The 22,238-nt window shown below is 47.5% G+C and overlaps 1 protein-coding gene across 1 annotated transcript in view; it reads left to right on the top strand.

Moving 5' to 3' along the window:
• The window catches only part of LOC147669100 (rho GTPase-activating protein 28-like), a 516,960-nt gene that overhangs the window by 394,635 nt on the left and 100,087 nt on the right, over positions 1-22,238 (top strand). The window contains exon 9 of the mRNA XM_086948229.1: positions 20,145-20,307. Within this exon, the coding sequence (XP_086804355.1) occupies positions 20,145-20,307 (163 nt within the window). The remainder of the gene's footprint in view (positions 1-20,144; positions 20,308-22,238) is intronic.

Here is a 22,238-nt window from a genome sequence, read left to right as displayed (position 1 = left end):
AATTCTAGGCCAATTGTTTTGTATATAAAAATATATAGTTGTTTTATTTTAGAACCACAGTAGGTATCATACATACTTTCTCAGAATGAGATGTTGCAATTGAATACTTTCAAATAGCAGTTGACTTTTAAATGCAATAGATACAGTTGTTGCAATATGCAACACAAGCTCAACACAAAATAACATTGAGCTCAATGGGAAGTTTTAAGTAAATGCAATAAAATCACTTTACAAATGTTTTTCTTACTCAGGGCTGGGTCCTGGATTCAGCCCTGGTGCATTTCCTGTAAACAGTTGAAAGAAATCGTTTTTGTTACACAGGCGATTTTTAAGGAATATTTGAAAGTTTTGAAAATCGACAGAAGAAATTCTGGCAAAAAACAGACAATGTATTCCTATGGGGAAAGTTGGGTTAACAGTAAATCACAGTTATAATTACTTATCAGGTTCAGTGCTGGGCTCAAATATACAACACTGTGATCCCTCCTGATTGCAGGTGAGTAAAATTGTTTTTGATGTTCGGACGATTTTTAAGGAATATTTCAAAGTTGTGAAAATTGACACTTAGATGAATTTCCAAATGAAACTAGCCGATGTTACCCTATGGAGAAAATCAAGTTATCGGTCTTTGGGTAAGTACTCGGCTGGCAGAATTAAGTTTCTGAGGGTTGACTCAGAGGTCTCCCAGGGTCAGGTAAGTACAGTTGTTACACCCTCAGCGGCAAAGGGGCACCCGGGTGCAGAGTGAGTTAGGCCCAATGTTATCCTATAGAGGATAGGGGGCCTTCGGTTGGTGGCAGCTAGCAGGCAGACCATGCGGCTGTGGGAGCTGAGCTCCTGGTCACTTACACAGGGCAAGTGGGGAAGTAGAGTAGGAAAGGTGCTGCACTCCCAGTGGCACTCGGGCGGCTGGGTGCCAGGTGCTTTTGGGCCTTCGGGCGCCCTATGTTATCCAATGGGAAAGCTGGAAGTTGAACAAAGGCTGCAGGCTCGGGGACGGAGTTTCTTCAGGTGTGACCACCACTTCGAGAGGTAAGTTGGGATCTTTGAGGATAGGTAGACACCCAGGAGTTGGGCACAGGGGGCCGTGGGGCGCCAGGTGCAGGGATTTCTTTTGACGTCGGGAAATCTTACCCTCAGCTGGTTGCGGTTGGAGGGGGTCCCTTGTTGTGAGGCTGCAGGCGTCGTCAGGAGCGTTGAGGAGGGTCCTTGGGCACTGGATTTGTGGTCACAATCGCCGGGGGGACGTCCTCGTGGTCTTGGTTCACTCAGGCACAGGCCGGGCTCGGTGGGTGCAGAGTGTGCTGGATTCGCAGTTTGTGGCTGGCACCAGGGGTTGTTGCTGTTTGAGCAGAAACCACTGCTCATGGGAGTCCCAGTCTTTAGATGAGCAAGGCAGGTCGGTCCTTTGGGGTTTTCGAGGTTGCTGTCCGCAGGTGATGTCTAGGTTTTAACAGGAGCAGGTTCATGGATCAACAGGCCCGTAGGGCTGGGGCCAAGTCAGATGGTGTTGTCCTTTTGTTAGCAGCTGCATGGCAGGTCTTTTTTTTCTTGTTCTTCTTCTTGTTTCAAAATCAGGATCTGAGGAAAGAAGGTCCAGGGTGCCCCTAAATACTACATTTAGGGGCTCTACAGGTAATGCAAGGGCAGGGACCACTGGGTCCCTGTTCTGGGGTGAGTACACCCCCTATCCTGCCACTCTCCAGTGGGAGGGGGCAGGAACCTAGCTCTGATTGGTTAGAGCTCCCCATTCTCAAAATGGCGAGAGCCCGGAGTTGTGCTTTACCTCGTCTCCCCCACCCGAGAGGTGGGATTGGCAGAGCCTGGCACACCCCTTCCCTTCCTTTGTTTTTTCAGGCTGTCTTTCCGCCAAAGTAGGGGTCAGAACCGGTGGGGGCCAGTTGCTAAGTACAGCAAGTGGCCTGGAGAAGCTCACAAAGGCGGCATGCCTTTGAAGCTCCCTTTGCCCATCCTGGGGAGGAGACCCAGCACCTCGTCCCAGGATGTGCATTGTGGCAGACCCAGGAGAGCGTATGGCTCTCTACCCAGGGGTCCAGCAACATGTCTGCTGTATGGCAGCCTAGGCAACTTCTTAGTCAGGACACTGGTAGTTGGTTAGGTTTCAGGGGGGATCTCTAAGATGCCCTCTGTAGTGCATTTTACATTAAATCCCACACTGGCATCAGTGTGGGTTTAATGTGCTGAGAAGTTTGATACCAAACTTCTCAGTCTTCAGTGTAGACATTATGGTGCTGTGGAGTTCGTAATGACAACCGTCCAGCACCATTTACACTCAATGGCATCACTGCATTTAAAGTGCCCACGAATGGCCCTTGATACTGTAGGGCACAGGGCTCATGCACCTGTTCCCACACCACTGGCATAGTGCACCCAGCTAGAGGGGTGACTGGGGTATGCCAGGACAGTGTGTTTGTGGGCATAGCCCACAGGGTTGTGTGCCATGTCGACTCTCTGTTTAGTTCTGCACCAAGACACTCAGCCTGCAAAGGCAGTGTGTGTGTGTGTGTGTCAGGGTACAGGGCCTCCAAGGGTGGCAGCCCTTAGGGGCCTTCTCTGGTCACAGTGCCCTGGGGCTTACCTGTGGCCAGAGATGCCAATTGGGTTTAGGCTTTAGTACAGTTTTAGGGAAGGAACAAAGGCTCTGGGAACCTGATTGGCGTGGACCGAGGGCACACCAAGGAAAATTGCATTAGGTATCAGGCAAAAAGTGGGGGGGTTACTGCAGCAGAAACCCACTTTCCTACATCAAACAAATAAAGAAATTATTGAATATTTTATTAAATTCAGAAACAAATATAAACAAATCAAAATTGTAATTGTAATAGGAAGGTTGGGGTGTTTCTAAGTTCAATTTAGGCAACTCATTGTCCCTACTAACTTCTGTTTGATGTATTTGCATTGCTCCCACAAATCAATCTGAGGATTCTAAATACATTTTAGCCTCCAATTTCAAATTTCTTCACATTAACAGAACGTTTTAAAATGTTCTTTCGTACATGTTGCTTCTTTCTGTATATACACTTTAATAAGTTGTCAGTATGATGTAATTTTCTAAACAGTCGCAGACCCTTTGAGTAGGCTTTGCGGAGCCCCACGGGTCCCCGGAGTACAGGTTAAGAACTACTGCTCTACTTCACTCCACTCCATGCCACTTCACTCCACTCCACTTCACTCTACTCTACACCACTCTGCGCCACTTCATACCACTCTACTCCACTTCTTGATTCTCTTTTAGCCATGCTGAACAGTAGCCAAGCTGGTGCACAACATGGCTAAGTCGAATTGGCAAAGTCAATAGTTCTTGCATAGTTGATGCCTATTGGCTTTGCTAATGTGTGTTCTGTATTGGGCATCCATGTAGTCATTGTACAGCCACACTGCTTTCATGTCCGCCCCTTTAAAAAGTACGCCTGCATCCATTTCTCCTTCATGAAAGACTCTGGTGCCCGACAAGAATCATTCTCCTGTACTTCTGGTGGATTCCATTTTGTGATGCTCTGAATGGGTCTACAGAAACACTCCACATACTTGTCAAGGTCAGCCTTGCATTCCTCTTCCCACCCTTTCTGCATTGGCTTCTGTAGTCAGGTCTCAACCAGAGGCTATGCAGTTACAGTTCTTTGTTAATGGCATGATGTTTTATGTTCTGTTACATTGGAAATCCTCTATTTAAATTCGACAGCAATCTCATGCCTTTTGAGGTAGGCATGAGCATTATGAAATATCTAAAATTTTCCTATTCCACCACTGGGGCTTCTGGAGATAAGCCATCAATTAAGGTGTCTAAATGTTTTTAGTCTACTTTGGGAGTTGCTCAATTGCCATAACTGCCTTCTGTGTGTTATTGTTTGCCACCTTACTGGCATTCTTTATAGGTTTTACAAGGCTAACAAGGATTTTATTGAACAAGACTTGTAATTTGCAGGTTAAACGCAAATGGTTACAGGTTTCTAAAACTGTGACTAGTTACCTTCCTATTTGGAATTCTTATAGCATTAACAATTGACTCTGTACCAGAGTCTAACCCCTTGCCTGAAAGTTGCCTGCCATTGAGCAGCACACACTGAGTCCACTGGACTGTATAAAAAGGATATGCACCAATTGGATTCAGTTTCATATCCCAGTGACCCATGATACCTGAAGCTTCTGTGTGCTGGGCCTTTGAGGAGAAATTTCCTTTGTGTACCATCAGGTCTATGTAGTATGCAAGAGAGAGAGAGAGAGAGAGAGAGAGCATGGTGGGGATTGTACAGGCCTGTGAACAGCAAAGAATGTGGTGCTATCTTGCTATGTGTTGAATTTCTGTTACCAGTCCTGGTCTGTTCATTTCCACCTCATGAGACATTCCTGACCTTTTATAGGTCTGGCATTAGACAATACATTTTGATTTTACTAACATTATACAGATATCCTACTTACAAGGGCTTTCAGCCAGCCATTTTCATCCATTAATCATTCTAATTTTTCTTCTGGCCCCTACAACATCTGTTTTTTATATATTAGACTTACTGCCTGAAAGGCTGCCAAATTCCGTGGTTATCTCCTGCACTGCTAAAAGGGTCCTTACACGATTCGGTTTAACCAGTTGTAAACGGTCTGGATATGCCACATATTTAATCATATGTCTAGGTAATCTTACAGGTTCAACAGCTAGATTGTCAGATATCATTCATAATAGTGGTTCTATATAAAGTATACATTTAGGGTGGAAGAGGATATCCGTGGCATGTTCCCTGTGTGCTTGGAAAACTTTCCAGAGTTGAGCCCGCTAACTGATATTGTTGCAGGAAATTGCAGACAGATTTCTTTAATTACCTTTACAAACTGTGCTTGGAAGTCCTTCTGTTGTATCTCCCCCCATAAGAAAGTCCATTCCACCCTCTCAAAAGCCTACTCTGCATCTAAGCATATATGGGATAGAGGTTGCACAGAGAACTCTTCCCAAACATTGAAAATAGTAGCTAGCTTACTATGGGCCAGATGTAGGTGGCCGTTTGAGGCCATTTACCGAGCGGTAACGGACGATTTTGGCTGTTACCGATCGGTAAATGGGTGACAGGTATGTAGGGGGCATTATTTTACCGAATCAGTAAAATTACCGAATCGGTAATTTTACCGATTTGGTAAAATAAAAATTCGGTCATTTTACTGATTCTGAGGCACCCAGATGTAGGTGGGACTCTTCAGAGTCCCAGAGGCCTTACCGAATCGGTATTTTACCATCAAATCCAATTTGATGGTAAAATACCGATTCCGGTGTGCATGCACATGTGTGCATGCACACCTGTGCCATGTGACAGGCAGACCTGCCCTTAGGGCATGTATGCCTGCCACATGGCACCCGAGCCTGTTTTGGGGGTGTCAAAGTGACACCCCCTGCACCCTTGTGAAAATCGTTATTTACCGATTCGGTAAATACTGAATCGGTAATGCCCATTCATTCCTATGGGCTTCAAAGCCCATAGGAATGAATGGGCATTACCGGTTCGGTATTTACCGAATCGGTAAATACCGAATTCTTCCGAATCGGTATTCCATCACATCTGGAATACCTACATATCCACTCCTTAGATTTACCGATTTTTAATTACCGAATCGGTAAAATTCGGTAATTAAAAATCGGTAAATCTATTTTACCTACATCTGGCCCTAGGTGTGGTAATGACTCCAACTGGTACAATTTGTGCTGCCAAGGTGTTATTAAACAGACAATTTTGCTATTAAGCCTTGTTGCAATAATTTTGTCATAGTCGGTACAACATAAGGAGATTGTGTGATAAGAACCTACTAGATCGGGAGATTTATTTTTCTAGCAAAATCCAATAATACGGCCATGATTCTATAACTCTGATTTTGTCCCCCCTTGTGGTAAGAAACTGAATAAAACATGTGCTATTGCTGGAAGATACAGCCTGTATAATTCCGAAGGGATTCCATCAATGCTGGAGGCCGTGCCGAATAGGACAGATTTAATAGTATCAACCATTTCTTGGTAGGTAATAGGCTGAATTAAGCATGCCATATTGAGATCATGAAATGTAGGTGGTTTGTTACCCTCTAGGAACCTCATAATATTTATTTTGTACCCGGCTGTGTTACAATCATCAGTGGAGTATAATAGTTCATAATAGCTCTGAAACTCTTAAGCGATACCCGATTGATCATTTATAACCACCCCCTCAGGTTATAATAGACATCACCATTTATTTAGCAGTAGTAATTCGAGTTTGAGCGGCCAATAGAGTACCAAATTGATCTCCATGCTCGAACTGATGATGCTTATATCTCCTGGCTTGGTCGGCAAGTTTTACATTTGATATAGCTTTAATTTGTGACTGATTTTTTTTTTATTTCCTGCCAAGTTACTGTTTTTAAATTTGCGTTGTCAGAGCCTCTGGTAGTTTTTCTATGGAGATCTTCCAAAAACCCCAAATGGGTTCTAAGACTATTATTTTTAAGCATGGGCGAATTTTGCGAATCTCGCGTTCGCGAATTTTGCGGATTTGCGAACTCGCAATCCGCAAAATCCGCGAATTCTCGCGAATTTGCGGATTTTTTTTTGTGTGTTTGCGCGGGTTTCTGCCAGTTCGCGAGGGTTTTGTACAATGTCGCAAATTGCGAACTTACCTGTTGGGTCGCAAGTTTCGCGAACTTGTTGTTTTCTACGTGTCCAGCCTGTTTGGGACACTCTTCTTCATCACTGCCACTCTCTGTCACCACTGCCACTCTCTGACTACTCATGCCACCCTCTGGCCCACCCATGCCACCCTCTGTTTCATCACAGCACCCTCTGGTTGTCCAGTCAGTGTACATTATTGTGGCAACGCAAGCACACCTTCCCTGCCTCAAGTGACCTGAATTAATTTGGGGCTGATTAATGTGTCACAGAATATTTTTTTAGCTGGCACCTGCTTCCTTAGTGCTTCCTGATTAGTGATCTTTTGAACTTGCTAAGTGCTTTCATTGTTGCAAAATTAGTTACAACACCTGCCCTGCCCCAACTGACAATAAGAAATTAGGGGCTGATTAATGGATTTGAACCTCCAGCCTGGCTCCTGCTTGTCTCCCTTAGCTGTAATTCAGGACCTTTGTGGCATATGTGTAACTATTCTGAGGTTCAGAGCAGGGTCATATAATAGTTGCAACTGGCAACTGAACTCTGGAGGGGCCCCTCAGGAAGCACTACAGGAAATGGCTACTAATGATGAGCCTGAACTTTTGAACCTGGTAAGTAGTTTCAGTTTTGCTAAGATCGTATTTCTGCAATTTTGCACTTATTCGCGGGGCGCGAAGTTGTACTGGGAAGCCGCGAACTCACGCGAACAGTGCAAGCAAAATCCGCTGCTCGCGGATTTGCGGATTTTGCGGGAGATTCGCGAATCTCGCGGATTGCGAATTTACCGAAAATCCGCAAAATCCGCGAGCGAAACGGATTTTCCGCCCATGCTTAATTATTTTCTAATTGTTTCAGCAATTTAACGTGGACCAACCACATATTCTTTAGTGAATTCCCTTATATAAGCTTTTAATGTGCCCCAGACTATCCTTGTTCTGGCCGTGCTTTGGCTAACGGATACTAACTCTGGTACCTGGATCCGTAATTTGTGTGAATATTGTTGTAAATAATTCGGAAAGATCCACAACTGGTTAGGAGGTTGGCTACAAGGGACTTTTGAATCCAGGGAGAGGGAGGCATGATCTGATACCCAAATTGGAGGAAATGTAACCTTGGACCAAGGTGCTAATCTTCTGCTTATTAAAACATTATTGATATTGGAATAATGATGATGGACTGGGCAATAAGATGTATAGACTTTTTTTATGCCCTTATCGCATCTCCATGGATCTACCACCAGGTTGTATTGATCCACTAGTAGAGAAATCGCCCTCGTCGTCTGACGCATGCTGTGTCGGGCATCGGCATTTGTTATATTTAATACCGGAGATTGAACACAGTTAAAATACCCTACGATTAAGTAGTCCCCTGGTTTATCTACCAAAACTGTGCATATGTCACACACGATAGATAGATAATCCTGATTTGCTCCGTACATGGAGCATATGTTATGTGTAGTAGTTTCTAAATGCGGTGTAATTATTGCCCACCTCCCTGCGAGATGGCTTGCTTAATGTGAGATTTGGAATTCTGTTTTAGAAAATAGCATTGTAGTCCCTTTAGTTGTTGTACTGACTGAGCTCTTGTATACTAATTTAGCACCAACACATTTAAATAGTGATTTATCCTTTAACCGAATGCGCGCTAGCGGGTTTTCCCGCTGCGCGCTGAAAATTTACAAAATCCCGCGTTACGTGACAAAGCCAGCTCGTCATGCGCGCAGCGCGGGTAACGCCCATGACGAGCTGGCTTTGTCATCCGCATCGAAGGGGTTAACAATGTTCTAGTATCCTGTAGACAGACTAATTCTTGAAAAAAGAACTGATTAAGGGAAGATGGCGGCTGGGGGCAAGGTTAAGGGCAGGTAGCTGCCTGGCTCGCGTGAACCCTCCAAGCGCTGACTGCCATGGAGTGACTGCCCTTTCCCTTACCCTCAGCACCTTATCTTCACTTTTGGAATGCTGAGCTGGGGCTGGCTGCATTTCTTTTTGGAGGGACCATTCCTCCTCCCTGGCGGTGGGAGGGGGCATGGGGGTGATGTCAACATCCACGTGGCTCTCCTGGGACTTTTCTGAAGCTGCAATTGGTTGTAAGAGCAGGACGCTGAACCGGTTTGCACTGACTCTGGCCCAACTGCTGTCTGCTCAGCCTATAATAAAGTGCTTTCCCTGCGGAATCAAAGTGGAGGGGGGGGGGGCTTTTTAATTTTGTTAGGGACCCACTTAGCTCTGCTCAGCTTGGCTTGGCTCAGGAGGCCAGCTAGCCTGCCAGTCACCTAGCCTCCAATTCTCGACTGCCTTCGCCCTGTCACTTAATGGTGCGCGAAGGAGCGGGTGAGATGACCACATAAGCCAGGACCTGAGCTAGAACAGAATGAATTCGGGGGAGGGAGGGAGGGGCGCGATTTCTGACTGGATTCATTCATCTGCATCAGTTATGAAGGGGAGGGTTAGGGCCATGCAAATGACCAGGCAGGCAGGATGGGCTTTTTATATGGGTAGAGTACTCAACCTAAGGTGCCCTGTGTGTGTAGGGGTTGGGGGTGGAAGGAGCACGAAGGGAAGGCTTATGGTGGAATGGCAGGTTATTGGGAAAAAGCATTTTAAAGGCAGAGGGCATCTAAATTGCTGTCAGACATGGACAGCGAATCTTACCCTGGACAATTAGCAAAACTAGCAGTGCTACACTCAGTTTCAAAGGGTTAACTCGAGATTAAAACAACAAATTAGTACATTTAGAGGCGACCAGATTAAAATCTTGGGTGAACTTTATGTAGACCGATTAAAAGGGACACAGCAATAAATTAGTGCAGTGTATGCCCTCTATTTATTTATTTATTTGAAAAGTTTTATATAGCGCGAACATATCCCTCACTTCTTTTCCCCTATAACAAAGCCTTGGCACAACAACTCATGTCAGGGTAATATCATCACTTTGTCAATCATACATGACACAACAACACTTGCCACGTAGGCCACAGTGCAACTCAACACTCTTTTAAACAAGCACTGCAAGAAGTGTAGCATGCTACCTACCCTCTAACACACTATGGAGGCTCTTCACGGAAAACTCTATATGAATTCACCTACAATCAGCGCTTAATTTGTAAAAGAATAGGTGCCAGGGTCCTCGTCATGCGGTCACTGCAGCTTGCACCACCTATTGCCCTTGCCAGGACAGTACCAACACAACTAATCGCCACTATTTTCCTACAAGTGTGATAATTCAGACCATTCTGGAAATCCAGTACTAGTAGGATGGCTTGATGGCAGGTATTAGTTATTTTTATAGCATAATGAATGAATAAACAACTGTTGCATTGCTCATTTCTAAATTAGACAGAAAGTGCCACCATGTGGCAGACTGTCACAACCGCCCTTTTTAAGAATCAGGTGCCAGTCCGTGCGCCGGAAACCACAGGCTCAAATTAACCACTGCCTACAATGCAAGGTAAAGTCTTACAGCAATCGGAAAATGTAAACACACATTGCTAATGGGGACACGTGGTTGCTAAGGAGACGTAAACAATATGCAGTGTGTTAAGTAAATTAGCTAGGATATGTATTTTACCCCAATAACAATCAGAGTGTTAGCTTATATTTTGTTCTGCTTTTTACTAATGAAGCAAAATGCTGTGCCTAGAGCGTCTGTGCAAAGTAGCATGGGTTTACATGAGAAAATGACAGAAGAGGGTGATATAAAGCAGTTGGTCAGGGTGAGGGGTGGGGCAGCGGAGTACGTTGTAGTTTAAGGTAACACACGCCGTAAACTTAGCAACTACTTGTCTTATGTGTCGCCCACTGTAGTAGAAGATGCACCGTCTTTGAGAGAGCATCACAGGGCGCTTGCAGCTATCTCCTCTGCGGTACTCTCTTTCTTGTATTTCTTCAGAGGATTCTAGTCATTACCATCAGTTGTGGGCATCATTTGGCACAAATACTTAACTGGATCTTTTTTAACGGGCTGTTGACTGCAGGGTAAATTGCACTACGCGTTTGACAGCATGCGACTTTAATGCAGTAACAAACCATTTTTCTGCAGATGCTATGCGAATTTTGCATCCTTTTTAGGTCTCGCCTGTCGATGCGCATGCGCATCGAGCAAGGCGAGAGTATTGCGAGTTATCCACTCTTTATCTGCACTGCAAGGAATCGTGGCGATTCCTTGCAGTGCCCGTGACTTTTAAGGTCAATGCGCATGCGCATTAAGCTTATGCGCATGCGCATTGACCTTAAAAGTCACGGGCGCGTGCATGTCCGTCTTCCCGCCGTCTCGCATTTCCCCTGTCGCACTTCTCCTCCCCGCTCCCCTCTCTTCCCTCCAGCTTGTTTTTTGTTTATTTGACCCGCTCCGCCCCCTCCCCTTCCCGCCGTGTCGCATTTCTCCTCCCCCCTCCCCTCTCTTCCCTCCGGCTTTTTTTTTGTTTATTTTACCCGCCGTGTCGCCGTGTCTCCGATCCTTTCGCTCTCCTCCCCCCTCCCCTCTCTTCCCTCCGGCTTCTTTTTTGTTTATTTTACCCAAAATAATAGAGTAAAAAATACGGCAGTAAATCACTAAGTGTATGCGACCATTAAAACCAATCTAACGTCGGCTCAGGCGCTAGTGAAAAACAGGTTTGGTACACAGATTAAGAAGTTAAAACACGAACTTGGATAAAGAAACTTTACAAAAAGTAAAAAGCACCACGTAGTTTACATAGAACAGAAAAATCATCAATAAAAGAATTTGCAAGCAGTAGCATGTCGCGTCAAGATTGTGCCGTTTAAAACACAAAGGAGGTTCTATCTTACCTTCCTGTTACTGTATTACGGCCGCTCTAACTGCAAGTCAGAAAGAATGCTCTCAAATGCTACTTCCAGTGACCGTAACTAAGAAAAATCCACTATCACTTTCCCTTTGAGTCACCAGGAAACACGCGCTTGGAATGAACTTCACTGCCCCTCCCACAGTTGCAAAAGAGATGCCAAATCACTTCCATGATCACGTGCTCCAATATCTGAGCACATTTCCCGATAAAGTCATCAACATTTGTACATGCCCTAGAGTTTAAATGTATAGCCTCCGTGCGGGTTTGCAACTCGCTTTCTCCGATACACTGCCTGTGGTGCGCCCGCGAGCACCAGTGCACGCTGCCTGTAATGAGCCCGCATTCCTGTGCACGCTGCCTGTAGTGCCCCGCTATTTCACCAGCGCGTCTTTCCCACTCTTACTTTCACCGGTCCACCTGGTATGCAGTTTGCCTGTGTGCGCTAGTACCTGCTGCAGGCATGATTTGAAGCCGATCACCCGCTTTCGCGGGTGCACCTCTGCCTGTTCATGCAGATGCTGCACTCACCCACTGAGGCTCCGGGAAGCGAGCTAGGCTACTTTCCTCTTCGCCGACTTTACATTTAGGAATCCGGTGCAGGGGTGTGTCGCGTACACGGCATGCTTTCTATCTCTCCAGCAGTAAATCTCGCTCAGACAGGTTCTTCCAAAACCCTGCATCCGAGCAGGGTTTTCAGGTGAGACGTTGGTTTCTCAGCAAGTCCTTTCAAGGCTTTTCGACCGTTTAAGCACAGACAGATCATTTTATTTTTGTGCCTCACAGATTCTATCTAACATTCCCAACTCAATGGTACTCATTTTATCGACCTCAGATGGATGAAAGGCCCCGCCAGAATTTGAACCTGTGTCTATGAGATCGAACACAAACCCCTGCAGTGGATGCATCGGTCCACTGAGCCACCAGAACAGGCACAAAGCACTTAGTAATCTCTTGCTATTAAAATCAATTTAATATGAGCAACATTACAAATGAACTGAAGCTAACAATGTGTGTATTTTTATGTTTTTCCTGCAGTGATAATCAGAGTGTAAAATATTAAATACGTTGCTGTAGATATTTCCTTCCTGCTGACCACTGTTTGTTTTAGAAAAGAAAAAACATAAGACTGGAAAGCCCTCACTCACTCACCCTCAACCCCTCACCCTCAACCCCTCACTCACGCTCACTCTCACTCATCCTCACTCAACCACCCTCAACCTCACTCACCCTCAACCCCTCGCCCTCACTCACCCTCAGCCCCTCACCCTCACTCACTCACCCTCAACCCCTCACCCTCACTCACCCACCCTCAACCCCTCACCCTCACTCACTCACCCTCAACCCCTCACCCTCACTCACTCACCCTCACTCACCCTCAACCCCTCCCCCTCGACCCCTCCCCCTCAACCCCTCACCCTCACCCTCACTCACCCTCACTCACCCTCAACCCCTCACCCTCAAACCCTCACTCACCCTCAACCCCTCACCCTCAACCCCTCACTCACCCTCACTCTCACTCATCCTCACTCACCCTCAACCCCTCACTCACCCTCACCCTCACTCACCCTCAACCCCTCACCCTCACTCACCCTCACCCTCAACCCCTCACCCTCACTCACCCTCAACGCCTCACCCTCAATCACCCTCAACCCCTCACCCTCACCCACCTTCACTCACCCTCACCCTGACTCACACTCACCCTCACCCACCCTCAACCCCTCATCCTCACTCACCCTCAACCCCTCATCCTCACTCACCCTCAACCCCTCATCCTCACTCACCCTCAACCCCTCACCCTCACTCACCCTCAACCCCTCACCCTCACTCACCCCCACTCACCCTCAACCCCTCACCCTCAACCCCTCACCCTCACTCACCCTCACCCTCACTCACCCTCAACCCCTCACCCACCCTCAACCCCTCACCCTCAATCCCTCACCCTCACTCACCCACACTCACCCACACTCACCCTCACTCACCCACCCTCACTCACCCTCACCCTCACTCACCTTCACCCTCACTCACCCTCAACCCCTCACCCTCACTCACCCCCACTCACCCTCAACCCCTCACCCTCAACCCCTCACCCTCCCTCACCCTCATTCACCCTCAACCCCTCACCCTCACTCACCCTCAACCCCTCACCCTCACTCACCCTCAACCCCTCACCCTCAATCCCTCACCCTCACCCACACTCACCCACACTCACCCACCCTCACTCACACTCACCCTCACTCACACTCACACTCACCCACCCTCACTCACCCTCACCCTCACTCACCCTCACCCTCACTCACCCTCACCCTCACTCACCCTCAACCCCTCACCCTCACTCACCCTCAACCCCTCACCCACCCTCAACCCCTCACCCTCACTCACCCTCAACTCCTCACCCTCAACCCCTCACTCACCCTCACTCACCCTCACCCTCAGCCTCACCCTCACTCACCCTCAACCCCTCACCCTCACTCACCCTCACTCACCCTCAACCTCATGCTAAAGATTTACAAAAAAAACCATAAACAATTCTAAAAGCACTAACTCTAATGCTGCGAGACCTATTGCATTTCTAATGCTTGTTGGGATATGTAAGCATAGTACTGAACACTGGACGGCCTGCATCTTGGGCAATAGCAGTAAAATGTGCAGAATCCCACTTCACTTAGGAGACCTCTATATATTTTCCCTAATTTGCTGCAATGTGCATTGTTGCAAACACAGCAACAATGAATATGCGTAATGCACCCATTAATTGCTGCAGAATATATCTCTTTACAACACATGCTTTAGATTGCATGCCATTACAACGCGTTTGTTACAACAACCGCGTTGTTACAACGCAAACCATTACATTGCAAGTCGTTACAACGACATACATACACTTGCTGTAGAGGGCGCGCTGGACTTAGGAATAGTATAATTTACTCTTCCTATCCAGTTTGTGCTACAGCAGGGAAGGAGTTGGGTTGTAAATCCAACACCTTCTGCCCCCTACAGGAAGTCGTTGTAACGACTTGCGATGTAATGGTTCCGTTGTAACAACGCGGTTGTTGTAATGGCATGCGATCTAAAGCATGCGTTGTAATTGCTGTTTCCAATTGCTGCATAATAAAGCCTTTGACACTTTCCCTCAATAGTACTATTAATATGCCCAGTCTAAGAATATTATGTGGAAAACTATTGGCCTGATTTCCTATGTCTCATGCACTAACACATAGCAAATGTGACCAATGACCATGCATTTTGTTGGTAATTCTTGTCATATTGTGGTACTTCTGCCACATGGAAGGTACACTTGAAGCGGTGCGGTCCACTCAGGGTTCAATGCTTAAACTGGCATACCGATGGTAATAATTCATCATATGTATTTTGGGCGTTTCTTGCCACAGTGGTTCCTAGCCCCCGTGTAATACTTGCAGTGGCATAATATGAGGAATTTTGGAAGACTAAAAACATTATCAGAGCTCTCTGCGATCCCAGCCTGTACTCTTAATGTACTTGTAGGTCTACAGCTATGCACTCACTCATCCATTCATCCAGCCACTCAGCCATTGCACTCACTTGTTCATCCCTGTACTCACTCCCCCGTATCCAAATGTTGACTCATTCTCACATTCATCCACTTCCACTCCCCATCCACAAAACCACACACAGAATCTCTGCAAGAGATGAACAAGCGATTGCACTTTTAAAATAGCAAGGCTGTCTTTGCCAATGCTCGTTTTTGAGTTTTTCGCAGCAACACATGCTTATCATGAATTCGCAGTGATAACCGCCATAAAAAGTGAGAGCAGTAAAACGTAGGTCATGAAAAAAATCACAAGTAAAGAACAAACCATAAAATAAAAGAGTTGATAAAAAAAGAACGTACTTTATTCCGAAACGTAAAACAGTCGTGATTTTCAACTGCAAAGATCTGACAAAGTACGGATTTATTTGGAATAGACCTTTTTTTTTAGTTTTCTTCATCTGAAACAGAACAGGAGAGTAAGTAACAGTAGAATAATGGAAACGACAGAAGGAGGTGCAGTGCCATCTATTGGGCGATCTTTGTACTTCACTGTGTGTGTTAAAGGACGGTCTCTGGTAAAGTAATCCAAGGATCGCTGAAAGCTTCAGCACTGAGAGCATTCCGAATGTATTGGAAGCAGGGCTCGAGTCGGGGTACCACGCGGGTGGACGGCGTCCCCCCACTTATTTTACTGGGAGCTCGATAACTCGAGCAAATGGAGCCACACATTCACTCTTTGGCCTCTCTGGAGCGAGATCAGAGGTCATTCAGAACGCTGCTCACGCGCTGGCTTCTCTGATGCATTCGCATCTAAGGGGTGAGTGAGGGGAGGCAATGAGTCTGATGGTGCAAGCCACCTTTCGTGACGTCACTTCGCGTCGTGAGGTCAGCGTTCCCCGGCTTCTTTTTAGGACTTGTGCCCTGATTGGAAGGTACTTTTAAAAAACTGTGGGGCTTATTTACAAGCCCTGTGCAGCACATTTCTGCAGTCAAAGCGTCACTTTTGCAACACCCCGGATGCGCACAGTGCAGGCTTTTCATGGCCTCGTACATATGGGGGATATTTGCAAGGAGCTTGCGCCGCCACTTCGGCACTTTTTTGATGCATCAGCAGTGCAAAGTGCAGACCCAAATTTACCCACATACAGCCACCCTGCATGGCTTTTCATGGCCTTGTAGTTAGTGAGTGAGGCAACACAGGGCAAAGCGCTGCGTTGCCTTACTTTGCACCAAGGAGGCAGTCCATGGGCATTGCGGTGGGTGTTCCCACACAACACCCATGGATTTTGACACAGTCCCAGATTTACAAGGACTTGTAAACCTGGAAAGCGTCAAAACCTTACGCCTCTCCAGGGCAGGCGTAATTAGGAGAAATAATTGTCATCTCTATGTGTGCTGCATTCTGCAACACACTCAAAAGGAGGAAAATACCTCCATTGATTTTTTTTGTTCAGGAAGGGACAAACAATCATTGCTACAATGCAGACACCCTTGCACCATTGTGCAAGGCTGCCCGCGTTAGCCCTCGGCAGCCAGTTGTGCGCCTGCATAACAAAGAGGACAAGGTTGTGTCAGATCACCATAAATACAACAAATCCCATCACTTTCCTTATGGAGCGGTGCAACAGCTGCCTTGCGGTGCTGCATTACGTCTGTTCCTTGTAAATATGCCCCCTGGTGTGAAGTAACGCAGTGCAAGTCGCTGCATCAAGCTTGCCACCCGGAAGCACCACCAACTGATCCGCGCCACCAAGAAAACTGCATTCAAGGACCGGCTGGACAACAACGCACACAACTGCAAGGAACTCTTCAACATCGTGAAAGAGCTCTCCAACCCCAACGCCGGCAACAACGACATCCCCCCATCGCAAGACCTCTGCAACTCCCTCGCCTCCTACTTCCACAACAAGATCACAGACATACACAACAGCTTCAGCACTCAACCGACGCACGCCACGACCGAACCACCGCCCCCCACCACCACCCTCCGCGCCTGGACTCCGATCAGCACCGAAGACACCGTCCGCATGATGAACTCCATCCACTCCGGATCTCCAACCGACCCCTGCCCTCACCACGTCTTCAACAAGGCCGACGCTGTCATCGCACCCCACCTGCGGGACATCATCAACACCTCCTTCGACACCGCCACCTTCCCGGAGAGCTGGAAGCATGCCGAACTCAGCGCCCTACTCAAGAAACCTACAGTGGACCCCACCGAACTCAAGAACTACCGCCCCATCTCGCTCCTCCCGTTTCCAGCCAAAGTCATCGAGAAGACCGTCAACAAGCAGCTGGCCGCCTTCCTCGAGACGAACGGATCCCTCGACCCCTCACAGTCTGGCTTCCGAGCCAACCACAGCACCGAGACCGCCCTCATCACGGCCACCGATGACATCCGAGCCCTGATGGACAACGGAGAAACAGCGGTCCTCATCCTCCTAGACCTCTCCGCGGCCTTCGACACTGTCTGCCACCGCACCCTAGTGCAGCGCCTCAGCAACGTCGGAATCCAGGAGAGGGCACTGGAGTGGATCATCTCCTTCCTCGACGGAAGAACACAGAGAGTCCGACTACCACCATACAAGTCAGAGGCCACCGAAGTCATCTGCGGCGTCCCTCAAGGATCCTCGCTGAGCCCCACCCTCTTCAACGTCTACATGAGCCCCCTCGCGGCCATCGCACACCAGCACAACCTCAACATCATCTCCTACGCCGACAACACCCAGCTGATCCTCTCCCTGACCAACGACCCGCCGCCGCCAGAGCCGACCTTCACGAAGGGATGAAACACGTAGCCGAGTGGATGACGACCAGCCGCCTGAAACTGAACTCAGACAAGACGGAGGTCCTCATCCTGGGCTCCTCGCCCTCCGCCTGGGACGACTCCTGGTGGCCCCCCGCCCTGGGCACCGCACCCAAACCGACAGACCACGCACGGAACCTGGGCGTCATCCTGGATTCCTCCCTCTCCATGACCAGACAAGTCAACACCGTCTCCTCGTCGTGCTTCAACATCCTGTGCATGTTACGGAAGATCTTCCGGTGGATCCCCACCGAGACCAGGAAGACGGTCACCCAGGCCCTCGTCACCAGCCGACTGGACTACGGCAACGCCCTCTACGCCGGAACCACCGCCAAGCTCCAGAAGAGACTCCAGCGGATCCAGAACACCTCAGCCAGACTCATCCTCGACATCCCACGACACAGCCACATCTCCGGACATCTGAGAGACCTGCATTGGCTCCCCGTCAACAAAAGAATCACCTTCCGTCTCCTCACCCACGCACACAAAGCCCTACACGATCAAGGCCCGAGCTACCTCAACAACCGCATCAACTTCTACGCTCCCAAACGCCATCTCCCATCAGCCAGTCACGCCCTTGCCGCCGTCTCCCGCATCCGAAGAACGACAACAGGAGGAAGGTCCTTCTCCTACCTGGCTGCCAAGACCTGGAACTCCCTCCCGACCGACCTGCGCCTGACCCAAGACCACCTCTCCTTCAGGAAGAAGCTCAAGACCTGGCTGTTCGAGCAGTAGCAGCACCACCCCCCCCCCCCCAAGCGCCTTGAGACCCTCCGGGTAAGTAGTGCGTTCTATAAATGTCTTTGATTGATTGATTGTGTTGCCTCACACTGTTTCAGGGAGGCATGCAATGGGTGTTGTGTGGGCGTTCCCACTCCAAACCCATGGTATGTGACACAGTCCCAGATTTACAACACAGCTTAAATCTGGTAATGCATCAACACCGTGTGCATCCCCAGGGCAGGCGCAACTATTGTTTTTGTGGAGGAAAGTGTCCCTTCCTACACGAACACAACTGGATTTCAGCCCCATTGTGCTAGGGGGGAAACATCCATTACAACGCGGATGTTACAACGCGGTGCTGTTACGACGCGTCCGTAACAACGCAAGTCGTTACCACGACTTGCGCTGGAGGGCGCTAGAAGATTAAAAATAGTAAATTTACTATTCCAACACCTTCCCTAGTGTCCACGGGGACTGGTGTTAGAATAGTAAATTATACTATTCGATATCCGCGCCCCCAACGCAAGTCGTGGTAACGACTTGCGTTGTAAGGGACGCGTTGTAACAGCACGCGTTGTGACGGTACGCGTTGTACCGTCACCAATCCGTGCTAGGGTGTCTGTACTGGGGTAAGGTTGCCTAAACAGCACCAGCACAAAGGAAAGGACAGAGGTGTGTCGTATTGCCATAAATAAATAAATCCTTATGGCGCAGCCTGGTGCAGCAAGGTGGCTTGCGGTGCCGCGTTGCAATATTTTGATGTAAATGGGCCCCTAGATTTTTTGGAAACGTGTACAATTAGCAATTTTATTGTATGCATGTGGTAAGTTGGTATATTTCTGTATTTATATTTATTTTGTAAACGTTTTATTACTGTAATCAACAAGCATACTGTTATCAGCACAGCTATGAATGATCCTCATGGCTGCATCACAACGGATCACTAAAAATTAACTCCGTTTTATTGCTCAAAAGTGTGTCACCGGCCATAGTTTGAGGTATGGGAGATTATAGATGTACATACGTTTTAATAATCGTTGCTGAGGTCACTTTATATTTTGGAGTGCCAGGAAATAAGCATCATCTATTTAACACAGGCTATTTATTGTCTAGAAAAACTGTGATGCACAAATAAATGATTATAATAAAAAAATGCTGAAATATATACCTAGTCAACCTGATCTTTGATAGTGTTTTTTTATTATTGCACAAAAAGGCAACGTGAGTATGACACACTGTGCTAAAATATGTATGCAGCTGTTACAGCATCAAGTACTTATGACAATGGCAGCAGGGCCGGCCTTAGGCATGTGCAAGCTGTGCACATGCACAGGGCCGCCAAACCCTAGGGGCTGCCACACCAATATATATCGGATACGTATTTGTGTGGTGGCCCCAGTGGCAGGGATTTGGGGGCCGCCGGCTCTGTTCCACTTCCAAACACCCTGACCCCTCCCCCTCATCACTGGCCTCCGCGCCTCTTTCGGGGCCTCCTCTTCCGGGGACCCCTACCTATGCTCCCTGCCTAGGGCCGCCATGATCCTAGAGCCGCCCCTGATGGCAGAGAGGATTGTAGTTGTTCATTTGTCAGTGTATCGTTTTTCGTGTTTCTGTGCACTTCAGCCAGATATTGATTCGCAGACTCTTCCTTGACTTGCAGACTCTACGTCAGGACCTTGAAGCAACGTTTTACGAAGACAACTTCGACTGGAACCAGGTTCGCAGCAACGATGCAGCAGGCCTGCTAAAGATGTTTATAAGGGAACTCCCGAGCCCTCTCTTCACTGTGGAGTATCTGCCGGCTTTCATCGCTCTAGTGGAAAGTAAGTATATGGCCGCCCTACGAATACTCACGAAATGGGGACCTTATTCATAAAACTGGGTTGGGTACCTGATAACGGGCAGGTGTTCATTTTCGTAAACTCCAAATCCAGAGTCATAAAATCATGATTTATAGATTTTTACGAACAGAAGTAGAACTTTATAATTGTGAAAAACCAAAAACACATTTACTGGGGCCTCATTGCCAGTTGCTCGATAATTCCGAATATGTCCATAACTGTACCTACAGTTAGAGGCCCTGTTGGAATTCTGAGATCTGTTTTAACTTTGCCGACAGGAGGCCCTATTACATATAGGGCGCACTCCTCCTGTTTGTGCCAGGACACACCTTTAAATAGGTGTGCCATGCGCATACAGGGACAGTGCGTCCTGTCACAGTGAATGAGCTGTTACCAAGTCACCCACGAAATTCTGCTGCCCTGCACATTCAAGTGAAATACGGAGAGGCTACTTCAAAGCCGCTCTGTATTTCACTGTGTTGGCAGTAAACTGGCAGGCAGGTGAAATGAGTAACTGCCTCCATCTGCAGGGGGATGCCTAGGGGTCCATAGCTCTTCCCCGCTTCAGAGGGCCACCATCAGGGGGTGCACTGATGACCCGTCACAGTTTTGTGGCACACTTTCAGTGCACATCTTGACAGCTTCTTTGCCTTTGCACCGCCATCCATTATACATTGAGAGCGCAGAGGTAAAGAAGTTCCCTCATTTGCATGGGGTTACATCACCATGCAAATGAGGGAATGCCCTCTTGAGATACCACTGGTGCTACATGTGCACCAGCACTATCTGTATTACAGAGGGGGCTGCACAAGCATCTCTTACTAGTGTAACCCTTTGATTCCCCAACAATGGCCAGGGGTAGACAACATATGCGTATTTGGCATTTGGACCGGTTCCAAATGCACATTTTACCCGTCTTCATATTCAGCAGTGAAGCATGTGTTGATTTCCTTTGTTATATGAGCAGCTATGACTTCATTGGTTAAATCATGTGATACATTGTATATTTTTATGAGCGGTGTCACGTATAATGTCTTAGGCCTGCCAACCCACATAGTGCCACCGGTGTCACTCGGTATCAGCTCTCGCCACTAGCTCTCCCAGTGAGAGCCGATCGGCAAGGTGAGGTGGAAGCCACTGCACTCGATTGGTTTCTAGGTCGTCCATGAAGGCCTTGCATAGCTTAAGACCATTTGGGATATTACAACTTCCAAGGTTTATCTGGACAATGTGTGAAGCCTGTGTTGGTATTCAGGGGAGAGACTACAAATGTCTGCTCATGCAGAGCTGGACTCTAAGCATCATCCTTCTCATTGACCCCTCTCTCACCGAGGATCTTAGTGAGTGTTCAAGCAGTGATGGTCTCAAAGCTCAAATCACTCACACACCCGCCCCCTCCCACCCTGAAAATTAAGTTCAAGGTTGGCAGGTCTAATATCTACTGCACGTTCTTGCATGCAAGTTAAGGTGGCATAAGTCCAGGGATGCCAGAGATTTTATCTTTACATATACCTGAAGTTGTTATCATGACTTGTACACAGATCAGTCAGCCAAATAATTAAGGACTTGGCCAAAAGCTGAAACGTGTTTTATTTTGTAGTGCTTTTTCTAAAATTGGGTAAAGTAGTACAACACTAGGCCTCAAAGATGCATTTGGACAAACTTTGAGTCTCTACAGTCACATTGAACTCTGTAGAAGTATCGCAAACATCACTTAAAAGGGATAGCTACCATGAGCAATTACCTGGCCCTGTGCAACCCACTGGAACAGATAGCAGGTATGATGGGTAATTTTCAGAGGCTGATGATAATGCAATAAGGTAGACTTTCAATAAGGATCGCATCACCTGTGGCCAGAAAAGTGAAACCTTAGTAGTTATGGTTTAACGTGCTTCCTGCCCTGGACTCTAATA

Source organism: Lissotriton vulgaris, unplaced genomic scaffold (genome assembly GCF_964263255.1).
Source record: "Lissotriton vulgaris unplaced genomic scaffold, aLisVul1.2 SCAFFOLD_789, whole genome shotgun sequence".
Taxonomy (NCBI): Eukaryota; Metazoa; Chordata; class Amphibia; order Caudata; family Salamandridae; genus Lissotriton; species Lissotriton vulgaris.
The sequence above is the reverse complement of the archived record's forward strand: the minus strand, read 5'-3'. Positions and strand labels throughout refer to the sequence as shown.